At 45.5% G+C, this 22,876-nt stretch overlaps 1 protein-coding gene across 3 annotated transcripts in view; it reads right to left on the bottom strand.

Annotated features, from left to right (window-relative positions):
- Arhgap22 (Rho GTPase activating protein 22) overlaps positions 1–22,876 on the bottom strand; it is a 141,651-nt gene that overhangs the window by 70,126 nt on the left and 48,649 nt on the right. For all 3 annotated transcript variants that reach the window (XM_017798438.2, XM_029564050.1, XM_029564049.1), the window contains exon 3: positions 9,011–9,098. In XM_017798438.2, coding sequence (XP_017653927.1) covers positions 9,011–9,098 — 88 coding nt within the window. The remainder of the gene's footprint in view (positions 1–9,010; positions 9,099–22,876) is intronic.

Raw genomic sequence — 22,876 nt, 5'->3', positions numbered from 1 at the left:
CTTCTTGTATTTGTATGGGCATGTCTTTCTTTAATTTTGGAAAATTTTCTTCCACAGTTCTGTTGACAATCTGGTCCATGCCATTATCTTGGGATTCTTCTCTTTCCTATATGCCTATGATTCGTAAGTTTAGTCCTTTCATTTAATTTTATGTCTTATAGGGTCTATACTGAGTACAGTATTGTATAACTGTATTAATTCAATTGCAAACCTAAAAATTTACAGCCAATTTTGAAAGAGATGCATCTTAGCTCTGGAAATTGTTATTGAATATGTCAATGCTGTTGTAATGAAATGCTTCTTCTAATTATGTGGTTATTAAATAAATAATTGAAAAAATAAGTTAATAAAAATTTAAAAATTTTTTTACCTGCTATCTTTTAGTGTCTTCTTTTGTTAATGGTGGTTACTGACTAGAAAATTAGTGACAATCATAATTTGCTAATGAGTGTTGCTCTGGAACATGATTTTGGCCAAAGGAATCAGCTGCAGGATCCTCTTCAGATGCGACTTTCGAAGGGACACTAATTGGAGTTTCCCACACCTGGTTCTGTGTTTAGCTGAAAGACTTGTGTTTAGGACCAGAGGCAGCCAGACTGAGAGGCAGGAAGTGTAGGAAGCCAATCTTGAATTTGCTGATTCTCCCATTCCTGCTGTTGGGAGTTGCTAGGTTCATTTTTAGTCATGACCCAGCTTCTGGGGCTCTGCAGGCAACCTTGGAGGGGCTGCTGCACAGGGTCAGCCTGAGACACAGGCTGGCTGGTACCAGGAGGGGAGATATGTTCCTATCAGCCTCCCTCCCTGCTCAGCCTGCTACAGCAGATCAGGGATGTTCCTGGCATGTCAGACACACAGTATCAGTCTCCTTCTACAGAGTAATCCCTGTGCTGGCTCCCTTTCAAGGTCAGGCCTTAGTGATAGCACATTCCAGCCCTCCTGTCTGCTCTAAACTGTAGGCTGGATAAACACAGGCAATGGCAAACTCTATGCCTGAGGATGACTTTCAGTAGCATCCAACCTCCCCAGCACAGGACATCCACCTCCATGACCCCAATGCTGTTCCTGAGCCCTGAACAGCCCTGTTGCCTGGCCCATCCACACCAGCTTCCCAGTGACTGGTTGATTCTGTGTGGTCCTGTAGATTTCCATCAAATTCCCCTTAACTGGAGATAGCCAGAGCTGGCTCCTGCTACCTGCCACTGGGAATCGTTAGTAGATAAGCCCAGCAATGAAGACTTGAAGGCCCAGCCAGTTACTTGGCTGAAAGGTTCAAAGCTCTGGTTTGTATCCATCAACCTACCTTGTGGCAGCTTTACAAGAATACTGGAAGAGGGAGTTTAGCAAGGCATTACAGCACTTTATTGACTACTTAATTCATGAACATTGCATGGGGACTACTCTGCCCCATGTCTTAGAAACCCTCTGGCTAGAATGCTAAAAGCAGGCCTCACATTCCTTGGTCCCTTCTCATGGGTTTAGAAGAAGGACTAATATGGGCATAGGGCCAGATGTCCACATTGCCAAGAAACCCACATGGGATCAAGTGTGCAAGGAGGGGCAGCATTTGCCAGGCTACCGCTAGAGCAAGGGAAGAGTCCAGGCAGAAGATGCAGGGCCCTTGAATGTAGCCCTTTCGTGGGGACTTGGCTCCTTTAGGCCTCAGAGCTCTGAAGGTAGACAGGGTTCTGGGCTAAAGCTAGCTCAAGCTGTAAGTCCACTGGCCTTGGGCTGTGAGATCCCAGCAAGTTACATGTGGCTTGTTGGAGTCAAGGTCCCTCATCAGTGATGTGATTAGCAAGGGTTAGTCCTACAATTGGCGAGGTTAGGGTGGCAGTGCTCATCTCCATGTGAAGAATGCAAGCAATAAACATCTAATGCTTTAGCACCCACACCCTGGTCTATAACCTCAGGAACACAACGGTTGCCATTTATCAGGAAGAAATCACATTAATTCCATCTCTGAGCCCTACACTCCCAGGCTAGTACTGGGAAGAGGTGGGATCTGTGTTCTGAATTCCAGATGTGGCCCAGAAAAGGACTATGGTTCCTAGTCCCTGGTGATCATTTGATACCTTCACGTGTACCACCTGGGCCTGCCATTACCTTGACCTACTTGACCACAGTGCACCCTAGTGCCTGCAGTGGGTCAACTTTCTACCCACACAGCCCAGGCCCTGGAATTTGTCGCCTTCCTGGAGCACTGCCATTAGGCAGGTGAGCACTCTTGGCGAATGCCTCTCTCTATACTCCACACTTCTAGGAGAGGAAGACAGTTGCAGCATCAGCCTCCCCTGGGGTGAGGGGGCCCAAAGCAGCTTCCTGCTTCTAGCATGCAGAAGGAAAAGGGCCGAGAGATCACAGAACAAACCCACATCTCCAGACACAATCTCGTTTCCCTTTTTCTCCTTTATTAATAATTACTGTTACTACAACATGGTTCACAACTTTGTCCATCCCATTTTCACTGCCTCCTCTCACTCCAATTTAGTCCTTTCTCTGTACTCCTTTAAAGGTTCTGCATCTCCTGGTCACCACACCAGGGCCAACTTTCTACCTCTGCCCATTGCCCAGCCCAGCAGCCAGAATTTGATTCTGAGTGATTCTGAGGCCTGCTGAGGTTTGAGAGCTACCACAGAGGATGGGTTTCCAGCCTGACAATGGGCTTAACCCCTGTTGGTTCCGATACTCCAAATTCCAATATCCACCCACTGAGCACTTTGGAATAAAGAGACTGATATGGGGGGTGGGTCTCCTCATCATATTTTTTCCCACATTTTAAGTAACTAATTAATTTACTTATGTGTGTGTGTGTGTGTGTGTGTGTTACATGCAACTTTTGGAAGGTGGTTCTTTCTTTTCACCAAATGGGTCTTGGATCGAACTCAGGTCATCAGGCTTGGCAGTAGGCACCTTTACCTGCTAAGCCATTTCACTGGCCCTGTCATCACACTCTTACGTTGCTGTTTCTGCCTGAGACACACTTCCTCTCCCCACCTGTTCCTCTTTTTTGACTAACTTGACCCTTAAGAAGCAGGGTTCTCTCACTTTCTCCAGAAGCCTTTATGGTATCCACATTTGAGTTTCTTCCTCTATGTTCATACGACTACCACCCTCTTTCTTACCCTCTTAAGAGTTCTCATCTTGTGGGTCAGTCAGTGTCTGCCTTCCTGTCTGTCTGCTTGACCCTGACGACTCTGTGAGGGTGAGAAATTGTCTCTGTGTCTCTTGGGTAAGCAGCTCCTTAAGCAGCATGTCTACTGGCTCTCATCAAGCTACCCTCGTCATCCTCCAGGGCACAGCTGAACTACCCTTCCCAGCATCCCTTGCGCTTAAGTGAGGCCATGTGACTTATTTCTGGCCAATAGGCTGGAGGAAATAATACAGCCACTTCAAGGTCTGCACCAGGGCACCTCCCAGGAATGCTGCCTAGAGACAAGTTGACTGCTCTTGTAAGCCACAGGCTTCCAATGGCAAAACCATTAAATGGGAAGATACTTGGAGAACAACTGCCTGCTAGTCAGAAGAACTCATTGTTGACTTTCGGTAAGATCCTAAGATTTGGGAGCTGGAGAGATGGCTCAGTGGTTAAGAGCATGTACTGCTCTTGCAGAGGACCTGGGTTTGGTTGCCAGCACCCATATGGCAGCTCTAGGGGATCCTACACCCTCTTCTGTCCTCCAGGGGCACCAGGCTCACATGTGATAAACATATATACATGCAGGCCAAGCACTCATATATACAAAAATAAAATAAATCAATCTTAAAAACAAAATCCTAAGATCTGAGGGGCAGGAGAGATGGCTCAGTGGTTCAGAGAGCTTACTGCTCTTCCAGAGGACCGGAGTTCAATTACCAGCATCCATGTCAGACAGCTCATAACTGCATACCACTCCAGCTCCAAGGGATCCAAGGTCCTCCTCTGGCCTCTGGGAGCACTGTACTTGCATTAACATACTCTCACACAGTCACATATATGTATGTATAATTTTTAAAAATTATAAAGTGGGTTTCCCAGCTTTTAATTCATCTGTTTTTCTTTTTCTTTTTTTTGGTCTTTTTGAGATGAGGTCTCTCTGTAGCCTCAGCTGGCCTGGAACTCCCTATGTAGACCAGGCTGAGCTTGAACTCACAGGATCCGCTTGCCTCTGCCTTCCAAGTGCTGGGACTAAAGGTATTTACCACCATGCCCAGCCCTAAAAAGTATTTTTTTAAAAAAGAGATCCTAATATGAAGAAACTAAAACTGATTGGAGATAAACATGAACTGGTTCTATCTTCCCTGTAACTATCTCTGACATCCTTACATATGCTGAGAATTCTAGTGAGTCTGTAGTTCTAGTTTACCTTCTCTTCTCCCTGGGCTCTGGGACCAGTGATCCCAAGGAGGCTTTGTATTCTCTTCTGCTTGGCAACAGGATGGTTTGGGCCAGGTGTACGCCTAGCATCCATTCTGCCTGGCAAAACCCCATTTGCCTCAAGCTGCAATTTGAGTCTTCCCGCCTGGTCACCACGAAAAGCTACGTGAGCAGCTGTGCAAGCATGACACAAAGTGCTAACAGTTAACTACATTTTGGGGCTCCCTATCTTTGGGTCTACTTGCATGTTCTGTATATTAACTGGGTCAGCATGGAACCATGAGATATAGGACAAGAGGGGCCCTACTAACACTCACCTCCTGTGCCCTGCTCGGTGCCTGGACATGTGAATCTCTTACATTTTGGAATCGGAGCTGAAAGGATGGAGCTGAAAAGGCTGGAGATGGGCAGGAGCACATGACTGTGACATTGGCAGGTTCCTCCACTAGATGGCACTCACAACATTATTCTTCCTCATTTGCTAAAAATTGGCACTTTCTTTGGGTTAAAGGGCACAATTAGATCTATGATTTAAACTTATGCTTGATGGTCGGATGCATGATCAACACATTTCCAAGACTTAGGAAGTTTTTCTTACTCTTGGGGGGATGGAAATACCCAGTGGGGAACGAGGGAGTGTCACAGGCTCCCGCCTTGCCTGTGGTGCCTGTTAGGACACCCCATCAATGAGTGTCCCCTCCCCCCACCCCCCATCCTGACACTGATTCCTGGGGCACTGACCCAAAGCTTCAGTGTTAGGCTTCTTTCTACTCTTTTTAGCTCTCTATGCCCAGGACCTATCACTCAGGCACCTTTGGAATTGTGGGGAAGCCCTCTGGGTCGCCTGGCTGCACAGACCACTTCTCCCTGACTCAACCTGTGGTTCATTCCCTTCAGTGCTGGGAGACACCAACATGGCTCTTCCAGCCACACTTCCTGCTCCTGCCCCAAAGTAACTAGCCTCAACCTAGTAAGTAAGCTGTTTGCCCTGCCTTGAGCTCAGGATGACAATGTTCCTTGATTCTTTATAGGCAGAGACTATGTCCCACTCCCCTCTAGGCCGTGGAGGCCAGCTCAAGACTGGGACGCACCAAAAGTTACTAAGATTTAAGTGAACAGGCTCCTTGAACTTCCTGTGATGGCTGCTGTGGCTTAAGGTGGGGTTACTCAACCCCCAACTTCGTTCCTTCCTTCCTTGCCCAAGCTTGCATCAAAATCGCAGTCCTCCTGCCTCAGCTGCTCAACAACTGGGATTACTGGTGCTTACCACCATGCTGGGCCTCAACCTTATTACTGTCTTTCTTACTTCCTTTTCCAGACACAACAAGGCCCACAACTGGAGACTCTGTTGGGCACTATGGGCACATAAAGCTCAGCCTCGGGCAGGCTGATCTGGGAAGTCCAGAGCCTCTACCTACCAGCTGATGGACCTCAGGCAAGTTCATCTAACCTCTCTGAGCCGTCACACTCCCGTGCGCTATGAAGGGAATGGAACATAGCAGTTGCACACAGCTAGTTCCTCCTGAGTCCCATGGGACCAGACTGGTAGGAAACTTTGAGAATGCAGAGCCCCTGGACAGACAGGAAATGAGTCAGCAGGCCCCCACCAGCACTGAGCTGAGTTCTTTCTGCAGGTGAATGCTCAGTGCTTTACTGAACGATCTCTCACTGCCTACCACCTCTTCCGCTTTCCCAGAGTGACCTGAGCAGCCACTTGCTTCCATCTGAAGCCTCAGGAGGTGCTGTGTGGCTAAGGAAGGAGAACAGATGGGTTGCTCTGAAAGCCACATGCAATGGGTACTCAGCCAGGCCATGGCTGCTGTGTTGGGAAAAATGGATACTTAAGCTTCCCTTCCCGAGACCAGGCCCTGAAAGATCTGGACTGGGCTCAGAGGGGACTGGGCTCAGAGGGGCCAGGCACTTGTGCTCCAGGTCAGCCTGTGTATGGCTAGGGCAGCCAGATGGCATGGATTCAGGTCTGCTGTGGTTTTAATGTCCCCCACCCTCCATGCTCATGCTGAAATTTAATGCCCATCGTGAGTCATTTTGAGGTGGCTCCCAAGAGGCGATCCAGGCCTGGAAGCCTCTGCCAATCCACTCATGGATTACTGGATTATCATCTGTCATAGAAGCCAGTTTGGCCCTGCTTTGTATCTGCTCCCCTTTTGCAAAGTGATGTCTTGCAATGCTCTAGGAGTCTGAAGATTCTCCACCTCTGAGAAAGCCCTCACTAGATGTGGCCCCGTCACTTTGGACCTTTTGGTCCCCAGAACCATGATCTGAGCATACCTTTCTTCTTTCTATTTTCACAAATTTTAGTTTATTTTAATCATTTTGTGTGTATGCATGTGTGTGTGTGTGTGTGTGTGTGTGTGTGTGTGCCTGCCATGGTGTGCATATGTGTGGAGGTCAGAGGCTAACACTCCAGGGTTGGTTTTCTCTTGCTAATTTATGAGATTCCAGGATTGAACTCAGGTTATCAGGCCTGCATACATGCACCTCTGCCTGCTAAGCCATCTCACCAGCCCACCTTTATTGTTTATAAAACCCCTAATCTGTAGAATTCAGTTGTAGCACAGAAAATGGAGTAAGGCTCTAGCTCCACTCCTAGCCTGTTATATGCCACTTTCTAATCCTGAGTTCGTTTTTGAAAAATGGGTATAAGCACATTACCTGCCTTAGAGAAGTGTTCTGAGTATTGTGATAGGCAGAAAATGGCTCATAAAAAAGTTCATGTCCTAATCCCCAGGGCCTTGTGAATATATTACCTTATGTGACAAAGGCTCACCCTTCCATAGTTGAAGAAATTCTTATAAATCCCTCTGACTGGGACTGGAGAGATGGCTCAGTGATTAAGAGCACTAACTGCTCTTGCAGAGGACTGGGATTCAGTTCCCAACATTCATATGGCAGCTAACAACCATCTCTAGCTCCAGTTCCAGAGGATCTGACACCCTCTTCTGGCCTCCATGGGCATTGCATGACATGGGTATACTTACATACACACAGGCAAAACACTTATAAAATAAAAATAAATTTTAAAAAACAGCTCTGGGGCTGGAGAGATGGCTCAGCTTTTAACACTGGCTGCTTTTGCAGAGGACCCAGGTTTGAATTCCAGTGGCTAACAATTGTCTATAACTCTAGTTCTTAAGGATCTGACACCCTCTTCTGACCTCTGTGGGCATTGCATGTGGATGCACTTACATATATTCAGGCAATACACTCATATACAAAATAAAAATAATAAATGAAATATCTGATCTAGATTATGAGCATTCATACTGCGACACCCTGACTTTTGGGGGACACATGCTCAGTGCCTTTTCGCAACTAGGCAATTGAGAAAAAGAAATTTTTTTTTTGAGTCAGAATCTCGCTATGTAACTCTGGCTGGCCTGGAACTCAGATCCTCCCGCCTCTGCCTGGCTAGTGCTGGAATCAAAGGCCTGTGCCATCACACCCATCTAGAACTCTGTCTATGCTTCCCAAAGTCCTCAGTATAGACAGGGCAAAGGTGGCCCTGCCCCAGCCTCAGGCTTACTCCTGCTCTTAGTGGCCCCAGCCTGGGCCAATCCACTCCTTGACGGGCAGTAATAGCTAGGTCATTTCTTCAAGGTGTATGGGGGTGTCCATGCCTCTTTGTGACTGTAAACTTACTGGCTCACAGATGCCCAGGGAAGATCTTGGATGCTCACTGCTTCTCAGAGAAAGTGTCTTACCTACTCCTCCGACACTCACCCTTCCCACCACACTGGTGGCCTCTTCCCTCAAGCATCTGTAACTGCCCCCAAAGACTTCTGCCTGCAGGCAGTTTGCTCCATGCAGAGGGCAGACCAGAAACACCAGAGTTAACTCCAAAGGGTGCATCTCCAAGGACCAGCTGGTGGGAGACACCGGAAAAGCCCCCAGCCGCCCATTTCTTGGGTAAGACACCTCTGAGGCCTACTCTGTACCAGCCCAGCTGTCCTCACTGGGATGGAGCTGGGTGTCACTAGCAACCCTGGCTGGCCTCCTTCTTTTGCCAGCTCCTTCCCTACTCCCTTCCCCATGCTTTGGGGCCGCCTGCCTCCAGAATAAATTGCCTAAATCCTCATCTCAGAATCTGTTTTTGGTGGAGGCCAAGAGAAATAAAACCCTGGCAAAGGCAGCCCTGCTATAACAGACAGCTCACCTGCTGGATACCCAGTTACAACTGCTTTATAAAACCTGGAACTGTAAAAAGCTGTTTTGCAACTGCTAACAGGATAACGGTTCCATGGGGGATTATTTCTCTCCTTCCATCGTATTGCAATTCTGATTCAGGATTCATGAAAAGTCTTATTTTGGCTTTCTGAGCCTTTATACCGTACTGTGAACCGATTTCATTCTATGTGTTTGCATCTCTACTGATGATTGGTTTATTTGCTTGGGTTTATTATGAATGTAAAAATCTACATTTTCTCTTACACAAGAGCTAAATATTCAGATAACATATTGGATTTTCTAATCCCGTCTTCCCAATTTTTCTAGATTTGGCCCACATTTCTGGCTTTGCTTGGAGACAATGCCAGTACTCCTGTAAGAAAAAGCATTGTAGGGGCAGAAGCACAGTGATACCCCGCCCTGGGGCCACTGGACCCCTTCAGCACACATCCACATGATGCCTGGGCCTACCTGGGCTGATCTCAAAGAGGTGTTTTCCTGGGTCCTCCGGGTCAGGAAGTAGTTCTGTCACCTGGGTCCCTTGTAGAGAAATAAATCCCTAAAATGGAGACAAACACAAACAAGAAACATGAGATGACTGGGAAAGAGCTCCTTGCAGCAGGAGGGTGGTGCTGGGACAGGGCTCAGCCCTTCAGGCCCTGGCAGGGCAGGCTGAGTGCCAAAGAGAAGTGTGTGCCTCCTTTCCAAGTATGGGACCAGGTACAGAGGAGGCCCCTATACTACCTACACACTTGGTTGGAAGCCTGGGAGGGCTCTTCCCTCAGGCAGGGCAAGAACTGCCCAGTGTAAGCAAGGAAAAATAAGTCTGGGGCTGGGAGATTGGCTCCTGCCACCCCTTACCTCCCCATTCCTGGGTCCACTGTGGTCTTTCTGGGCCAGTAGGATTCTGGGTATGGAGCTTGAGGGGGAAGAAGGCTATTGTGTCAAAGCCTCTGAGGTGACACAGACCTCAGACATGTGTGAGTCTAGTCTGCCATGGCCTGGCTGGGGAGATTTCATTTGTTTCTCTTCTTGGTTTTATCCATGTATTCAGTTAATTATGACTGTTACTATTGCAGTGCTGGGGACTGAACCCAGGGCTTCTTGTATTCTAGGCATGCCACTTAGCTATACCTCCAGCCTGAGGTTTGATTTCCTTTTATAAAAAATTGTATTTTATGTGTATGAGTGTTTTCCCTACGTGTACGTGTACCACATGCAGTGCCTGCACAGGCTAGAAGAGGATGTTGGATCCCCTGAAAGTGGAGTTAACTGCCATGTGTATGCTGGGAACCAAACCAGGGTCTTATACAAGAGCAGCTAGTGCTCTTAACCACTGAGTCATTTTTCAAGCTCCAGGTTTTACCTACTTGATGGTGTTACCACCATGTACAAAGTCACTGCCTGCATGGTGTCATGGGCCTGGTTAGGTGAGCACAGTCATACTCTAGAGTCCACAATTCTGGTGCCAAGACCCCTGGGATAATGTCCCTGAAGCTCAGTCTCTATGTCTGTACAACGGGACAATGACTCTCACTTCTCACTAGCGTTCCACAGGCCAGATTTCTGCTTGGTAAGTCCTACCAAGGAGATGAGGTATATCCCCACCCCGACACTACTCCCAGGCCAGGCAGGGTCCCCTCTGCTCTTCTGTGTGTCAGCGACTTCGATCTCTGCAGAGGACTTTCTTCATTACATGCGAGCTGTTTTGCTTAGCTTAGACTGTGTGGCTTGACTATACATACTTTGGTCCTCCCCATGGGAAACCATTTCAAACTCCATCCCTGCAGTCAGATTTATGGATTCAAATTCTGACTCAGCTTCAGGTAAATCGCTTCACTGCTGTGCCCCGCTTTCTTAGTCTGTGCAATAGGGGTGACACTAGTCTTTCGTGAGGCTGTTGAATATAAATGAATTAGTACCTGGGAAATCCTCAGAGCAGGGCCTGGAACACAGTGAGAACTTTGTGTTTGCTAACTAAATCTGCTATCATATCTAGGATTCACAACAGGAAGAGGAAGAGATCCCTGAGTCTGTTCTTGTCCAGGTGAGGGACACAGTCATCTACTTTGTCACCTTTGGTCCCTACTCCTGGACCTACTAGCAGATGCTCTTCTTCTGGGCCAGAGCTATTTTATTTCCATAGCTCATACCAACTACAAAAATGACTATTATTCCCACTGCACAGATAAGGAAACTGGGGCCAGAAAGGTGAAGCATTTACCTTAGCCGAATCAGGACAAATCCTGGCCATAGCAGGGTGATGGGCACCTCCATCACATCTGCTGGGCTCTGGGCTGCAGGGACACATGGAAATGCCTTTGCTTGTTTAAGCAATATCAAGGCACAGTGGCATCTCTACCCACAGATGCTTGCTCTAGGGAAATTACAGCAATAAGCTCGAGAGTCAGCTGCTAATTGTTCTAACTGAATTACTGGTTAGTTCTTGCTAGGAAACCTGAAGCTACTGGGAACAAATTAGGACAGCAGCCTCAGGATGCAGAAGGTATTCATTAGAGGGCGTGGGCCAGATCCATCACTGCATCTAGGCACTCGCTGTTTTGGTAACCATCTCTGTGGGATGCAGTACTTTGCTGTGTGTTTCCCCTTTGCTTCAGTAAGTGTTATCCGTAAAATGGGAGCAACAATATCTGCACTGACATTACTTTCTACTTTGGCTATGTTCCTGGCTCCTAGCCTAGATGATCGGATTTAATCTAGAAGCCCTGGGGTGGGGGGCGTTGGGTGCGGGGTTGGGGGGCGGTACACTACTGCCGTCTTCCTGGAGGTGGGAGAGGCTCCTGTGCTTTGTTGCTAATAAAGGCTGGGGTGTGGATTCTCTCCTTCCCCATTCTTCTTCCCGCCCGCTTTCCCACCTTTGTGACAGCAGCTGCCAGCTGATTTTGCTTCTAAGAAGCCGCCACGGGAGAGCCAGATTGAGACTTTGGGGTCCACTGTTCACTCTGCACTCTAGTGAATCCTAGTGTGGCCCCATCACTGCAAGTGGCCTTGGCACCAGGCTGTGGCTGTACCCCATAATGCCCCCCCTAGCCTTCTCAGAACTTGAGTGAGGCCTTAATCTCAGGACATTGGGTGGGTTAGAGTATGGTGGTCCCCAGAAGTCTGCTCTCCCTGATAAGTAGTGTGATGCTTGCTGACACTGTAGTGAAAATACTTGTAAGGAATCTGAGAAGCATCCAGTGAAGCAGCCTTGAACTTGCCTTTCAAGTTACCCCAGGGCTTGTTGAAATACAGAGATCCAGGCTGGTGTGGTTTAATGAGGAAGAAAACAAAGCGCCCTGGTTTCTAGTGTTTGCTAACCTCTGTGATAGACAGTCCCCCCTCCCCTCTACAGCTAATTTCATGATGTCACTGAAAGTGGAGTTGGGAAGAGATACACCACAGGGCGCAGAAAATGAAGTTAGGAAAGGGATCCAGATGCGCTCCGAGTTCTTACTGTTATTTTGACTATAATTTATTTAACTATGGGTTTGTATCATTTAGTTGCTAATCACGGAAGTGTCTGTTGAGATGAGCACTACATCCCACCCTGGAGTTTCTGATTCCGTAGTTCTGGAAAAAGTAGCCGAATTTGGATTTCTCATTAGTTTTCAATGTTGGTCCCAGGGAGAGTTTCTGAGAACCACTGGTCTAGTCAAAGGTTGGTGTCTTTTCTCTAGGTTAAAGCCTTACCTAAGTTCTCTCCCCTGTAAAATGGGAATAATGATAACATCTACTCCATGAGGCTGTGCTGAGGATGAGGATATAGACATTTGTTATCTGCCCCAGTGACTTGGAGTGTGGAGCCTTGGCAGAAATTCTGTGCTTTGGACACATGTGTCACAAATAGCGAGTCTCCACTTCTTCTCACACAGTACTCCAACTATAGAGGCCCTGGGATTTCCCTGGGGGGCCCCCAAATGAGCATTAGTAGGGCCCAGTTGACTTTCCTATAATAGTGCCAGGTCAGGATTTGTCTGGCTGGGCTATGAGATGGGACCAAGCCCTTGGATTGTACTGCGACTACATACTTTGCAGATGGCCTCTGGGCTAGCCATGAGTGTGCACAAGCTCCAAGCATACCAGGAGTTCCTGCAGAGGCTGGGCATTTCCCCCTTCCCCTGGGTGCAGACTCATGTGTTTCACTGTTGGAGGTTTGCTCAGCCTGTGTGTCTGAGCTCACCCCTAGAAGCTCAGCTGCCTTCACTCATCTCTAGCTCTACGCAGCTGCAGTCTAACTGATATAAGTGACTAATGAGCAAAGGACACACTTGCTATGTCTGTCTCCAGAAGGACTCTCTCTACTCCCAGGCCTGCTGCTGTCCTCACCACAGCACTCTCCCTGACTTCTGGGAATAGGCTCACCTGGGGGAGTACCCAGAGCACTTGGCCGAAAATTCTAGAAACTACACACAGAGAACAAAGCTCTGGGAAATGGGTAGGCAAGCCCAGTGAGGGGTTTTGGAGAGAGTATCTCATACATAACAGCAAATTAAAAGGCTGACTCAAAATTCATCACTTATATGGCATATTAAATGCAAACTCCAGAAGTCTGACATGGCTTAGTTGACTAGTCACAGCTTGGAGGCTTCTCTGAGGTGACAGTCAAAATTTTGGTTGAAGCTACAGAAACCTGAATACCAGAGATATGTTTCCAAGTTGGCTTCCTCAATGGGGCTACAAAACAGACCCAAGCTGTTGATGTACAAAACACAGTGTGTGAGTGACAAATACAGCGGGTGGAGTGAAGGTGATGTAGCAAGTGTGTCCTTTAAAGATTTGACATTGTAGAACAAAAGATCAGTGTACTTGGTACTAGAGAGATGGTTTAGTGGTTAAAAGCACTGGCTGCTCTTGCAGAGGTCCAGGGTTTGGTTTTCAGCACCCACATGGCAGCTAACAACCATCCATAACTACAGTTCCATGGACTCTCATGTCCTCTTCTGGCCTCCACGAGCATTGCACAAACATGGTGCACTTAGATACATGCAGGCAAGACAATCATACACATAAAATGTTAAAAAAGAAAAGATTAGTGAAATTGAAAACATAGCAATAGAAAGTATCCAGACAAGAACCTAGAGGAAAGATAATTTTTAAAGATGGGCAGAGGGCCTGGAGATGGAGTGCAGTTGATACAGTGCTTGTCTAGCATGCAGGAGACCCTGGTTTTGAGCCTCAGCACCACATAAAACTGGATGTGGTGGTACTTGTCTGTATTCCCAATACCTTGTGAGGTGGAGGCAGGAGTTTTAGAAGTTCAAGGTCATCCTTGACTAAGTAGTTTGAGGACAGCCTGTGCTACATGAGAGCCTGCTTCAAAAAAAAAATAAAGAGCTGGCATGATGGTACATGCCATTAGTCCCAGCACTTTGGAGGCAGAAGTAGGCAGGTCTCTATGAGACTGAGGCCGATCTGATCTATATAGTGAGTTCCAGGCCAGCTGGGGCTACAGGAAGAATCTGTCTCAAGAAGACCAAAATACATAAATAAATAAATAATAAATAAATAAATAAATAAATAAATAAAGCAGAGCATTAGTAAGATGTAGAACAATTTCAAGAATCAAATATGTATGTAATTAATTTCTTACAGGGGGGAGTGAACTGAAAAATACTTAAAGAAATGGCTAAAAACATTTTCAAATTCATGAATACTTTAACTCATAAGATAGTCTCTAAGCATGAGAAACATAAAAAACAATGTACATGAAGCCAGGTGTGGTGGCGCACGCCTTTGATCCCAGCACTCAGGAGGCAAAGGCAGGAGGCTCTCTGTGAGTGAGTTCAAGGCCAGCCTGGTCTACATAGTGTCAGCTGGGGCTACAGGGAGACCCTGTCTCAAAAAGACCAAAAAAAAGAAGATGAAGAAGAAGAGGAATTTGCCACAAGAAAGAAAACACGGAGGAGGAGGAGGAGGAGGAGGAGGTGAAGGAGAAGGAGGAGGAGTGGTGCAGGAAGTCATATGAGAATCAAAAGGCCTAAGCCAAGCCCCCAAACAAGCCAATTATGTAAAGTAATTCTTACCAGGAGCCAGCAAAAAGCAACTCAGTATGCACAGAGAAAAGATAAGGGTGACAGCAGGATTCTTGCCAGAAACTGCAAGTGAGAAGTCAGTCAAGCAACATGTTCAAGATATTAGGCTTATTTCTTTTTTCTTTCTTTTTTCTTTCTTCTTTCTTTCTTTCTTTCTTTCTTTCTTTCTTTCTTTCTTTCTTTCTTTCTTTTTTTAATCTTTTTGAGACAGGGTCTTCCTGTAACCCCAGCTGGCCTGAAACTTACTATGTAGACCAGGCTGACCTTGAAGTATTTCTGTAGAAATCCTCCTGCCTCTGCCTCCCAAGTGCTGGAATCAAAGGCGTGTGCCACCACACCCGGCACAAAACCTTAGGAAAATAGAAATGCACATATACCACCCCTCCATACACATCCAAAGTAAAGCAACAACAACACAAAAAAAACCCCAACCTCTTATTCTGAATTTAGTGGAAATATCCTTCCAAAGGGAAGGATAAATAAAAACCTTTCAAATATACAAAAACTGCAAGAACTCATCACTAGCATACTTATACTAAAGGAATTCTTGGAGGCGATCAGATGGCAGGAGGATGGTACTCGATGAAAAAGGGAGAAGAGCGTCCCTCTGTACTCTTATTCAATATGGTGTTTCATGTCTTAGCTGGAGCAGTCAGACAAAAGAAAGAGACAGAAGGGATACAAATAGGAATGGAAGAAGTCAAAGCGTTCCTATTTGCAGATGACGTAATTTTGTACTTGAAAGGGCCTCTGGGCTGCATCAGAAAACTTTCATTCTTTTTACATTTATCTATTTATTTTGTGTGTGTTTTGTGTGTGTAAGTGTGTGCATGTACATGCAAGTGTGGTGGTCAGAGGATAAATTGTAGGAGTCAGTTCTCTCCTTCCAGAAAGCATATAGATTTGACAAACACTTTCAGTAAAGTTACAGGATACAAAATCAACATACAAAAATCAATAGCCTTTCTACATACCAATAATAAACTTGCTGAGAAAGAAATCAGGAAAAATATCCCATTCACGATAGTTTAAAAAAAATGTAAATACCTAAGAATAAATCTAATCAAGAGATGAAAGACCTCTACAGTGAAAACTTTAAGATACTGAAAAAGCAGCTTGGGAAAAGAGCTTGTTTGGTGAAATACTTGCTATGCAAGCACAAGTACACTGAGCTCAATTCCCCAGAACCCATATTAAAAAATCCAGCATGGCCATGCAATCTGTAATCTCTGTGCTGGGAAGAGACAGGATGATCACTGGAGCTTGTTGACTAGCCAGTCTATCTGAGTCCACAAGCTCCAGGTTCAGTGGACAATCCTGTGCTAAAAAACAAGATGGGAACAATTGAGGCAGACATCTGATGTCAACCTCTGGCCTCTGTGCATACATGCCCAAACAGGAACATGTAGACACACATTCATACAATATTGAAAAAATAAATGGAAGACACTAGATGATGGAAAGAATTACCGTGCTTCTGGATTAGCATATTAATATTGTGAAAATTGCTATCTTACCCAAAATAATCTTCAGACTTATAATCCCTATCAAAATTTCACTGACATTCTTCATAGAACCAGAAAAAAAAATCCTAAAATTCATATGGAAGCACAAAAGACTGAATAGCCAAAGCAACCCTAAGCAGAAAGAGCAATTCTGGAGGAATTACAACCCCTGATCTCAAGTTATACTACAGAGCCATAGTGACAAAGACAGTATAGTAATAGCACAAAAACAGATATGAAGACTAATAGAACATTGAAAGATATATCATGTTTAATCAACAAAGCTAGAGTAGCTAAAAATAGCAGACAAAGGAGGGATTTCAGTCAAAGGAATATATGTTATCAATGGTGAAAAGATAATCCACAATAGATAAAAGTGCCAATTCATTAGTAGAATGTGACAACCCTGAAAGTTTAGGTACCTAACACTAGACCTCTAAAATACATAAAGCACAACAGATAATGGTAGGAAAACATTTTAATATCTTGGTCAAGCTCGTGCCACCATGAGTATGTGTTGCTAGGGTAGGAAGATCTTCAGTTTGAAACCAATCTAGGCAATATAGCAAGAACTTGTTTTTTGACAAGTTATATCTGTAGCCAGGCATGGTGGCATACACCTTTAATCCTTGTACTTATGAGGCAGAGGCAGGTAGATCTCTGTGAGTTCAAGGCTAGCCTGGTTTATATAGCAAGTTCTAGGCTAACTACATATTGAGACCCTGTCTCCAAAATATATCTATAGCTGTCTATATTTACATTATCTATATCTATATCATCTATATCCACCTAATCTTTATCTGTAGGAATAACTTTTACAATATGGACATAATCTGGACTTTTGCCTAACCTTTCAACTAAAAAGTTTCTGTTTATGATGTAAACAAACTCACTGAACCATGTGCTCCTGTGACCTGAGCAAACTGGCCCACCACCCAAGATTGTGAATGAAGGTGGGTGTGCATGATTAACATATCAAAGTGCTGAAAGCAGTGTGCTTCTCTCATCAAAAGCAATGAAAAAAAAAAAAAAGTGTCCCGAATGGAATTTGTGCCCTGTGAAAAGGGCTTGAAGGAACTCCCTTCCCTTTTCTACCACAGGAAGATACAGTGCTACATATGAAGCAGAGAAAGAGACCATGTCAGACCTGGAGTCTGCTGCTGCTAATCTTCAACTTAACAATGTTCAGAACTGTAAGCAATAAACTTGTGTTTTCTATAGATTACCCATGCTATAGTTATTTTTGTGAGTGGCCTATGGCCCAAATGGATTGAGGTTAACATACGATAAAATTCTCAGTTTGAAAGGACTGCTGATGTATTGAAGTGGAGAAAGTATGTCAAAGTTAGTGTTCACATGCACATTTGGTGAGAGATGCATCATTTTATGAAACCTTTCTGAAAGCAAGTTTGCAATATTGGAGTGAAAGACCCTCTAATTTAACTTTGAGTTTTAAGTGTTTATTCTAGTAGAATAAAATGGAAAAGAATTTGATTGCCTACCAATAATCAATAATTAATGGTGCAAACATACTAGAATGAAGCAAATACAGAACATTTTCTAAGCTGAGGTGGTAAGTAAAAAAAATGAGTGGTCAAAATAATTTTACTACAATCTTTTACAAAAAATATTTGTCTTATTTATTTATTATTTATTTATTATTTATTTATTTTTGTCTTTTTGAGTCAGGGTCTCCCTGTAGCCCCAGCTGTCCTGGAACTCATTATGTAGACCAGGCTGGCCTTGAACTCCCAGAGATCCGCCTGCCTCTGCCTCCCAAGTGCTGGGACTTACAGGCATGCTCCACCGTGCCCAGCTTGTCATTTTTATTTTATGTGTATCAGTGTTTTACCTGCATGTATGTAAGCGTACCACATGCATACAATGCCCACAGAGGCCAGAAGAGGGTTTTGGATCCCTAGAACTGGAGTTTCAGGTGGTTGTTAGCCACCATGTGGGTGCTGGGACTTGAACCTGGGTCCTCTGGAAGAACAGCAGGTGTTCTTAATCACTGAGCCATCTCTCCAGCCCCATAAGTACAATCTTATTCCAATTTCAAAATCTATCTATCTGTGTGTGCGTGTGTGTGTCTGTGTCTCTGTGTGTGTGTGTGTGCACGCGTGTCTCTGTGTATATGAGTGTGTGCGTGTGTGTGTGCATGTGTGCGTGTGCATGTGTGGTGTGTGTGCACGCGTGTCTCTGTGTATATGAGTGTGTGCGTGTGTGTGTGCGTGTGTGCGTGTGCATGCGTGTGTGTCTGTGTCTCTGTGTATATGAGTGTGTGCGTGTGCATGTGTGTGTCTGTGTCTCTGTGTATGTGAGTGTGTGTGTGCGTGTGTGTGTGTGTGTCTGTGTGTCTGTGTCTGTGTCTCTGTGTATGTGTGTGTGTGTGTGTGTGTGTGTGTGTGTGTGTTGCCTATGCCATGGTGCACTTGTGGTGTCAGAGGGCAAATTTTGGATGTCAGTTCTCTCCTTCCACCTTGATGAGGAAGGGTCTTTCCTGTTGTTTCTGCTACTGCAACTGTGTATTCCTGGCTAGCTGGTCCCCAAGCTTCTGGGGACTTCCAGCTTTGTATGTGGATCCTGGGGAGAGATCAAACTCAGGTCATCAGGCTTGCACAGTCAGCGCTTTTACCCACTGAGCTATCTACCTGGCCTCTTATTCCAACTTCAGATATTGCTCTCCCTCAAGAAGTCACAAGTTATGTGTAAACACAGTCATCCCTCTGTATCTTAGAATCTGTTCCAGGACCCCCTGAGTACAAATATGTGAGTCCCTTTTATGAATGGTGCATATAATATTTGCATATAACATTTGCATGTCTTCCCATATACATTAAACTGTCTCTCAATAACTTATAATGCCCAACATAATGTAAAGAGATGTCATATAATATTGTTTAGGGAATATAAACAAGAAAAAAGTCTCTAAGTATTCAGTACAGACATAATTGTTGTCTCGAATGTTTTTGATCTGTAGTTGGGTAAATCCGTGTGTGCAGAGCCCTCTGATGTGGAGGGCCAACCTATATTCAGGAAGACCCAGAATTCTTACACTGTGGGAGGGAGAGTGATTTTCATGCTCTACGCTGTCATGTTTGCATCCAGATAAGAACATTAAAATAATGTTAAAGTTCAAAATAAGGCGGTTAGATAATTTGTGAAGTGTTTCTCAGGCCTGAGTAATGGACTGTTGGCATCTGTCTCCCATCACTCCCTCCCTGCATACTCCCTCTTCAGATGTTAAGGGCCAGGCCAGCCTGCTCAGCCTTCTGCTGCCCAGAATGCCTATCCATCATTTCTAAACAAAGGAGAGTGATGCCGTCTGCAAACATTTAGGGTGGCCGGCCTCTCAGTTCTCCTCAGACTAAAATCAAGTGGTAGTTCTCTTCCATGTTCGTTGACCAGCGTCTACACAGCAGCATCTGCCTGCAGGGCGTCTGTCCACATGAGAAGCTGCACACATAGGAGGCTGCCCACGTGGGAAGCTGCCATGCCTGTTTACAAAGAATAACCTGTCTTGGGAAAAACTCCCAGGGTACTGCACAGTCCAGAAGTCTCAATCTTATTCTGGCAAAGGTATGAGATTAACAACAGCAACAACCACAAAGAACTGCACTCTGGTCTCTAATCAGTTGTCTTATACCTGGAACTTACTCAAATCATGTGAGATAAGCAAACACTGGCTCTGAAATCCGAGATGGGATGCACGGGAAACCTTGGAGTTTATCCTCAGAGAGATCAGGTCTCAATCCAGGCCTACTGCTTATTGATAGCAAGCATTGGGACAAGATTGCCTTGCCCAGCCTCAGTTTCCCTCTGTGGAATGTTGCAGTGGCATCTTTCTCCAGAAGCCTTTGAAAATTCAATGGGATGGGGATGCGGAGAGGGCCTGGGTTGGAGCTGGACTGCACAGGTCCCCAGGGCCTCTCAAGAAAAGCAAGTTCTGTATGAACTTAAGAACTGGAGCTAAGAGGGCCACACTGGGCCCTCACAGTTGATACCTGTGTGATCCAGAGAGCCTCAGCCTTCTCCTCAGTAGTATGAGGGTGTTTTGAGGATTTCACGAGCTAATGCTTTAACTGTTCCAGGTTCAGTGCCTGGAGAGAATAAGTATTGCTGTGTTTAGTGCGCTACATGGCCAAGTTTCCTTATGATCATGTTGCTGATGAGGAATATATGTACACACATGAACATTTAAGAACTATTATGGGGGGGGGCTAGAAAGGTGGCTCAGTAGTTAAGAGCACTGGTTGCTCTTGCAGAGGACCCAGGCTTGAATCCCAGCACCCATATGGCAGCTAACAATCATTTGTAATTCCTGCTTGAGGGGATCCGATGCCCTCTTCTGGCCTCTGTGGGCACTGCATACATGTAGTATATTTACATACATGTAGGCAAAACATTCATGCACATAAAATAAAAATAAATTTAAAAATTTTAAGAACTATTATAGGGTTTGTAATATTGTAACATTGTTACTTACAGGGATGTAGGCAAGTTGTTTCACAGGCTGAAAACTGGTTTTCTGACCTTTAAACATGAAGATGTTTCTAGGAGTCCTGTCCTCTCCCCATTCCCATATTTCATGTGCCATAAGCAAGGTAGGATATAGATTTGGAAATCTGGGATGAGAAGAGGTAGGGTCCTCCATCAGAGCCTGTGATGGGGAAAACTGCAGCTTCCCAACTGCCCTGAGTCTTGGGGTTTGCCTTAATACTAGTTCAAGTTTTTGCAATCTGAATTCAGCTCCTTCCAGCCCCAGAAAAGGTAGCTTTCTAAGAAGGCTTCATATTTCACCTTGACTGTCTGAAGCAACAATTTCTGAAATCCTTCTTATGGAGCCACATGATAAGGGCCCCAGAGCAGAGTCTGCAGATAAGTTTTAAACAGCAATCGTTCAGCTTCCTTATCTGGTGTAATTCTGATGGGGCTTCAGATCCATCTTCAAAAATTTTAGTCATCTGACACCTAGCCAGGAACCAGACCTCTCTGAACTTGACATAAATAATAAAAATCAGAAGGGAGCTCATTGCCAAGCAGGGAAGCAGCCTCTCCTGCTCCTTATCACCCAGGCCTGTGGTCATGAGCCATCAGCCTCTACAATGCAGACACTGATCAGAGACAGAGGCAGGCGCAGTGGAGATTAGAGACAAATGAGCTCTTGGGCAAGGCACTTACTTCCCTGAGTAGACTCTGTTCGCTTGTCTTTCTTTACTGAGACTGTTTTAATGGTTCAGGTTCCAGTGTGGATTCAGGGTGTGGTCCTCGTCTGTACCCTGGAAAATGGCCCAGGGAACACTCTGTTTCATGCTGTGTTTTGGGGTTCCTTCTGTTTTCCCTGGAAAATCCTAGACTTAGGAGGCTTGCCTTAGGAGTAGGATACTGAGAACATGATGTTCTGCACACACCAGGATTTGGGACCAGAGTACTAGTTCCCTGGTTGGTCACATACCGAGCCATCTGGCCCTGTTCTAGGCTCATGAGAACCATGGATAAGCCTAAGCTTGGGGCACTGGTAAAGCCCTCAAGCACCCTCAGGTCTCAGAGCTGATAGTCGTTCACTTCCAAAATTCCTGTACGTGCCCTTTCCAAGGTGGGTAGATCTCAGTTGTTGTGCAGTTAGCTGAGTGCAAGCCAGAACCCCAGGGTCAACTCCAACCCCTCTTGAAGATGGGGGCATTCTGCTGGCTGTGGTTGAGGTTTCTCCAATGGTCCCATCAGGCACTCTGATTTCTGCCCCTCCTTTCCTCTGCCTGTCACTAATGTGGGCCTTCTAATGCTCATGGCTATATTCATGAGCTAGAATGCCATGAGTGTTGGGAAGTCTCTGCATAGAGCCAGTGCTCATGAGTTCTAGTGTCTTGACTTGGTGGCAGCCTGGGTTAGGGTGCTGAGTGATGTCCCAGGGTGTTAAGTCACTAGTGGAACAGAATGCTAAATCAGGGTTTCCTAAACCCTTTAGTGCTTATCCTGCCCCAGGAGAGGGGAGGAGAGGTAAAAGAGCATGCTGTTTCCTAACAGACTCAGAGAAGGTTCTAGTGCTACCAAGTCTCCTGCTGTTTCTGGGTGTTCTGGGGGTGGAGACACTGATGAGGCTCTGCTGGTGGTACTGGGAGGTAGTAGCAGCATCACTAACAGCCCTGGGCCTTGAAAATCTGCCTACAACTGTGGCTTCTCTCCTCCTCCTTCCCCGCTGGGTCAACCTGGGAGGCTACAAAGGCACTGAAGGCAGCTGACTCAGCTCCACTGAGATGTAAACAAACTCTCCTGTGTTTAGCAGGAGGATTTCAGAGGACATTCAGTGTTGTTTAATTTAACTAATGAGACACTATTTTGAGAAAATAAATATTAACGTCTTGAACTACTCATCAGGCCACACACAAATATAAATATACACACACCTACATACACACCACACACATACGCATATACACACACTCCCACACATTCACACACATACACACATACAACCACACACATACAGACACACACACCACACACATTCAAACACATAAACACATACAATCATACATACCACCCATGCATATATGCACATGTGCACACCACATGCATATACACACAGCACACAATTACATATAATCACATACAATCACATACATACCTCATGCATATACACACATACACACCACACACATAGACATATATATACAGTGCACACACATGCACATACCACATACAGACACATAACACCACATATACACACATACCATATACATACACACAGACTTGCACATATACACCACACCCAGAGACACACATCCACACAGAATTTT

The sequence above is a fragment of the Nannospalax galili genome, unplaced genomic scaffold (assembly GCF_000622305.1).
Source record: "Nannospalax galili isolate Female #2095 unplaced genomic scaffold, S.galili_v1.0 scaffold996, whole genome shotgun sequence".
NCBI lineage: Eukaryota > Metazoa > Chordata > Mammalia > Rodentia > Spalacidae > Nannospalax > Nannospalax galili.
This window is presented reverse-complemented; position numbering and strand designations above follow the sequence as displayed.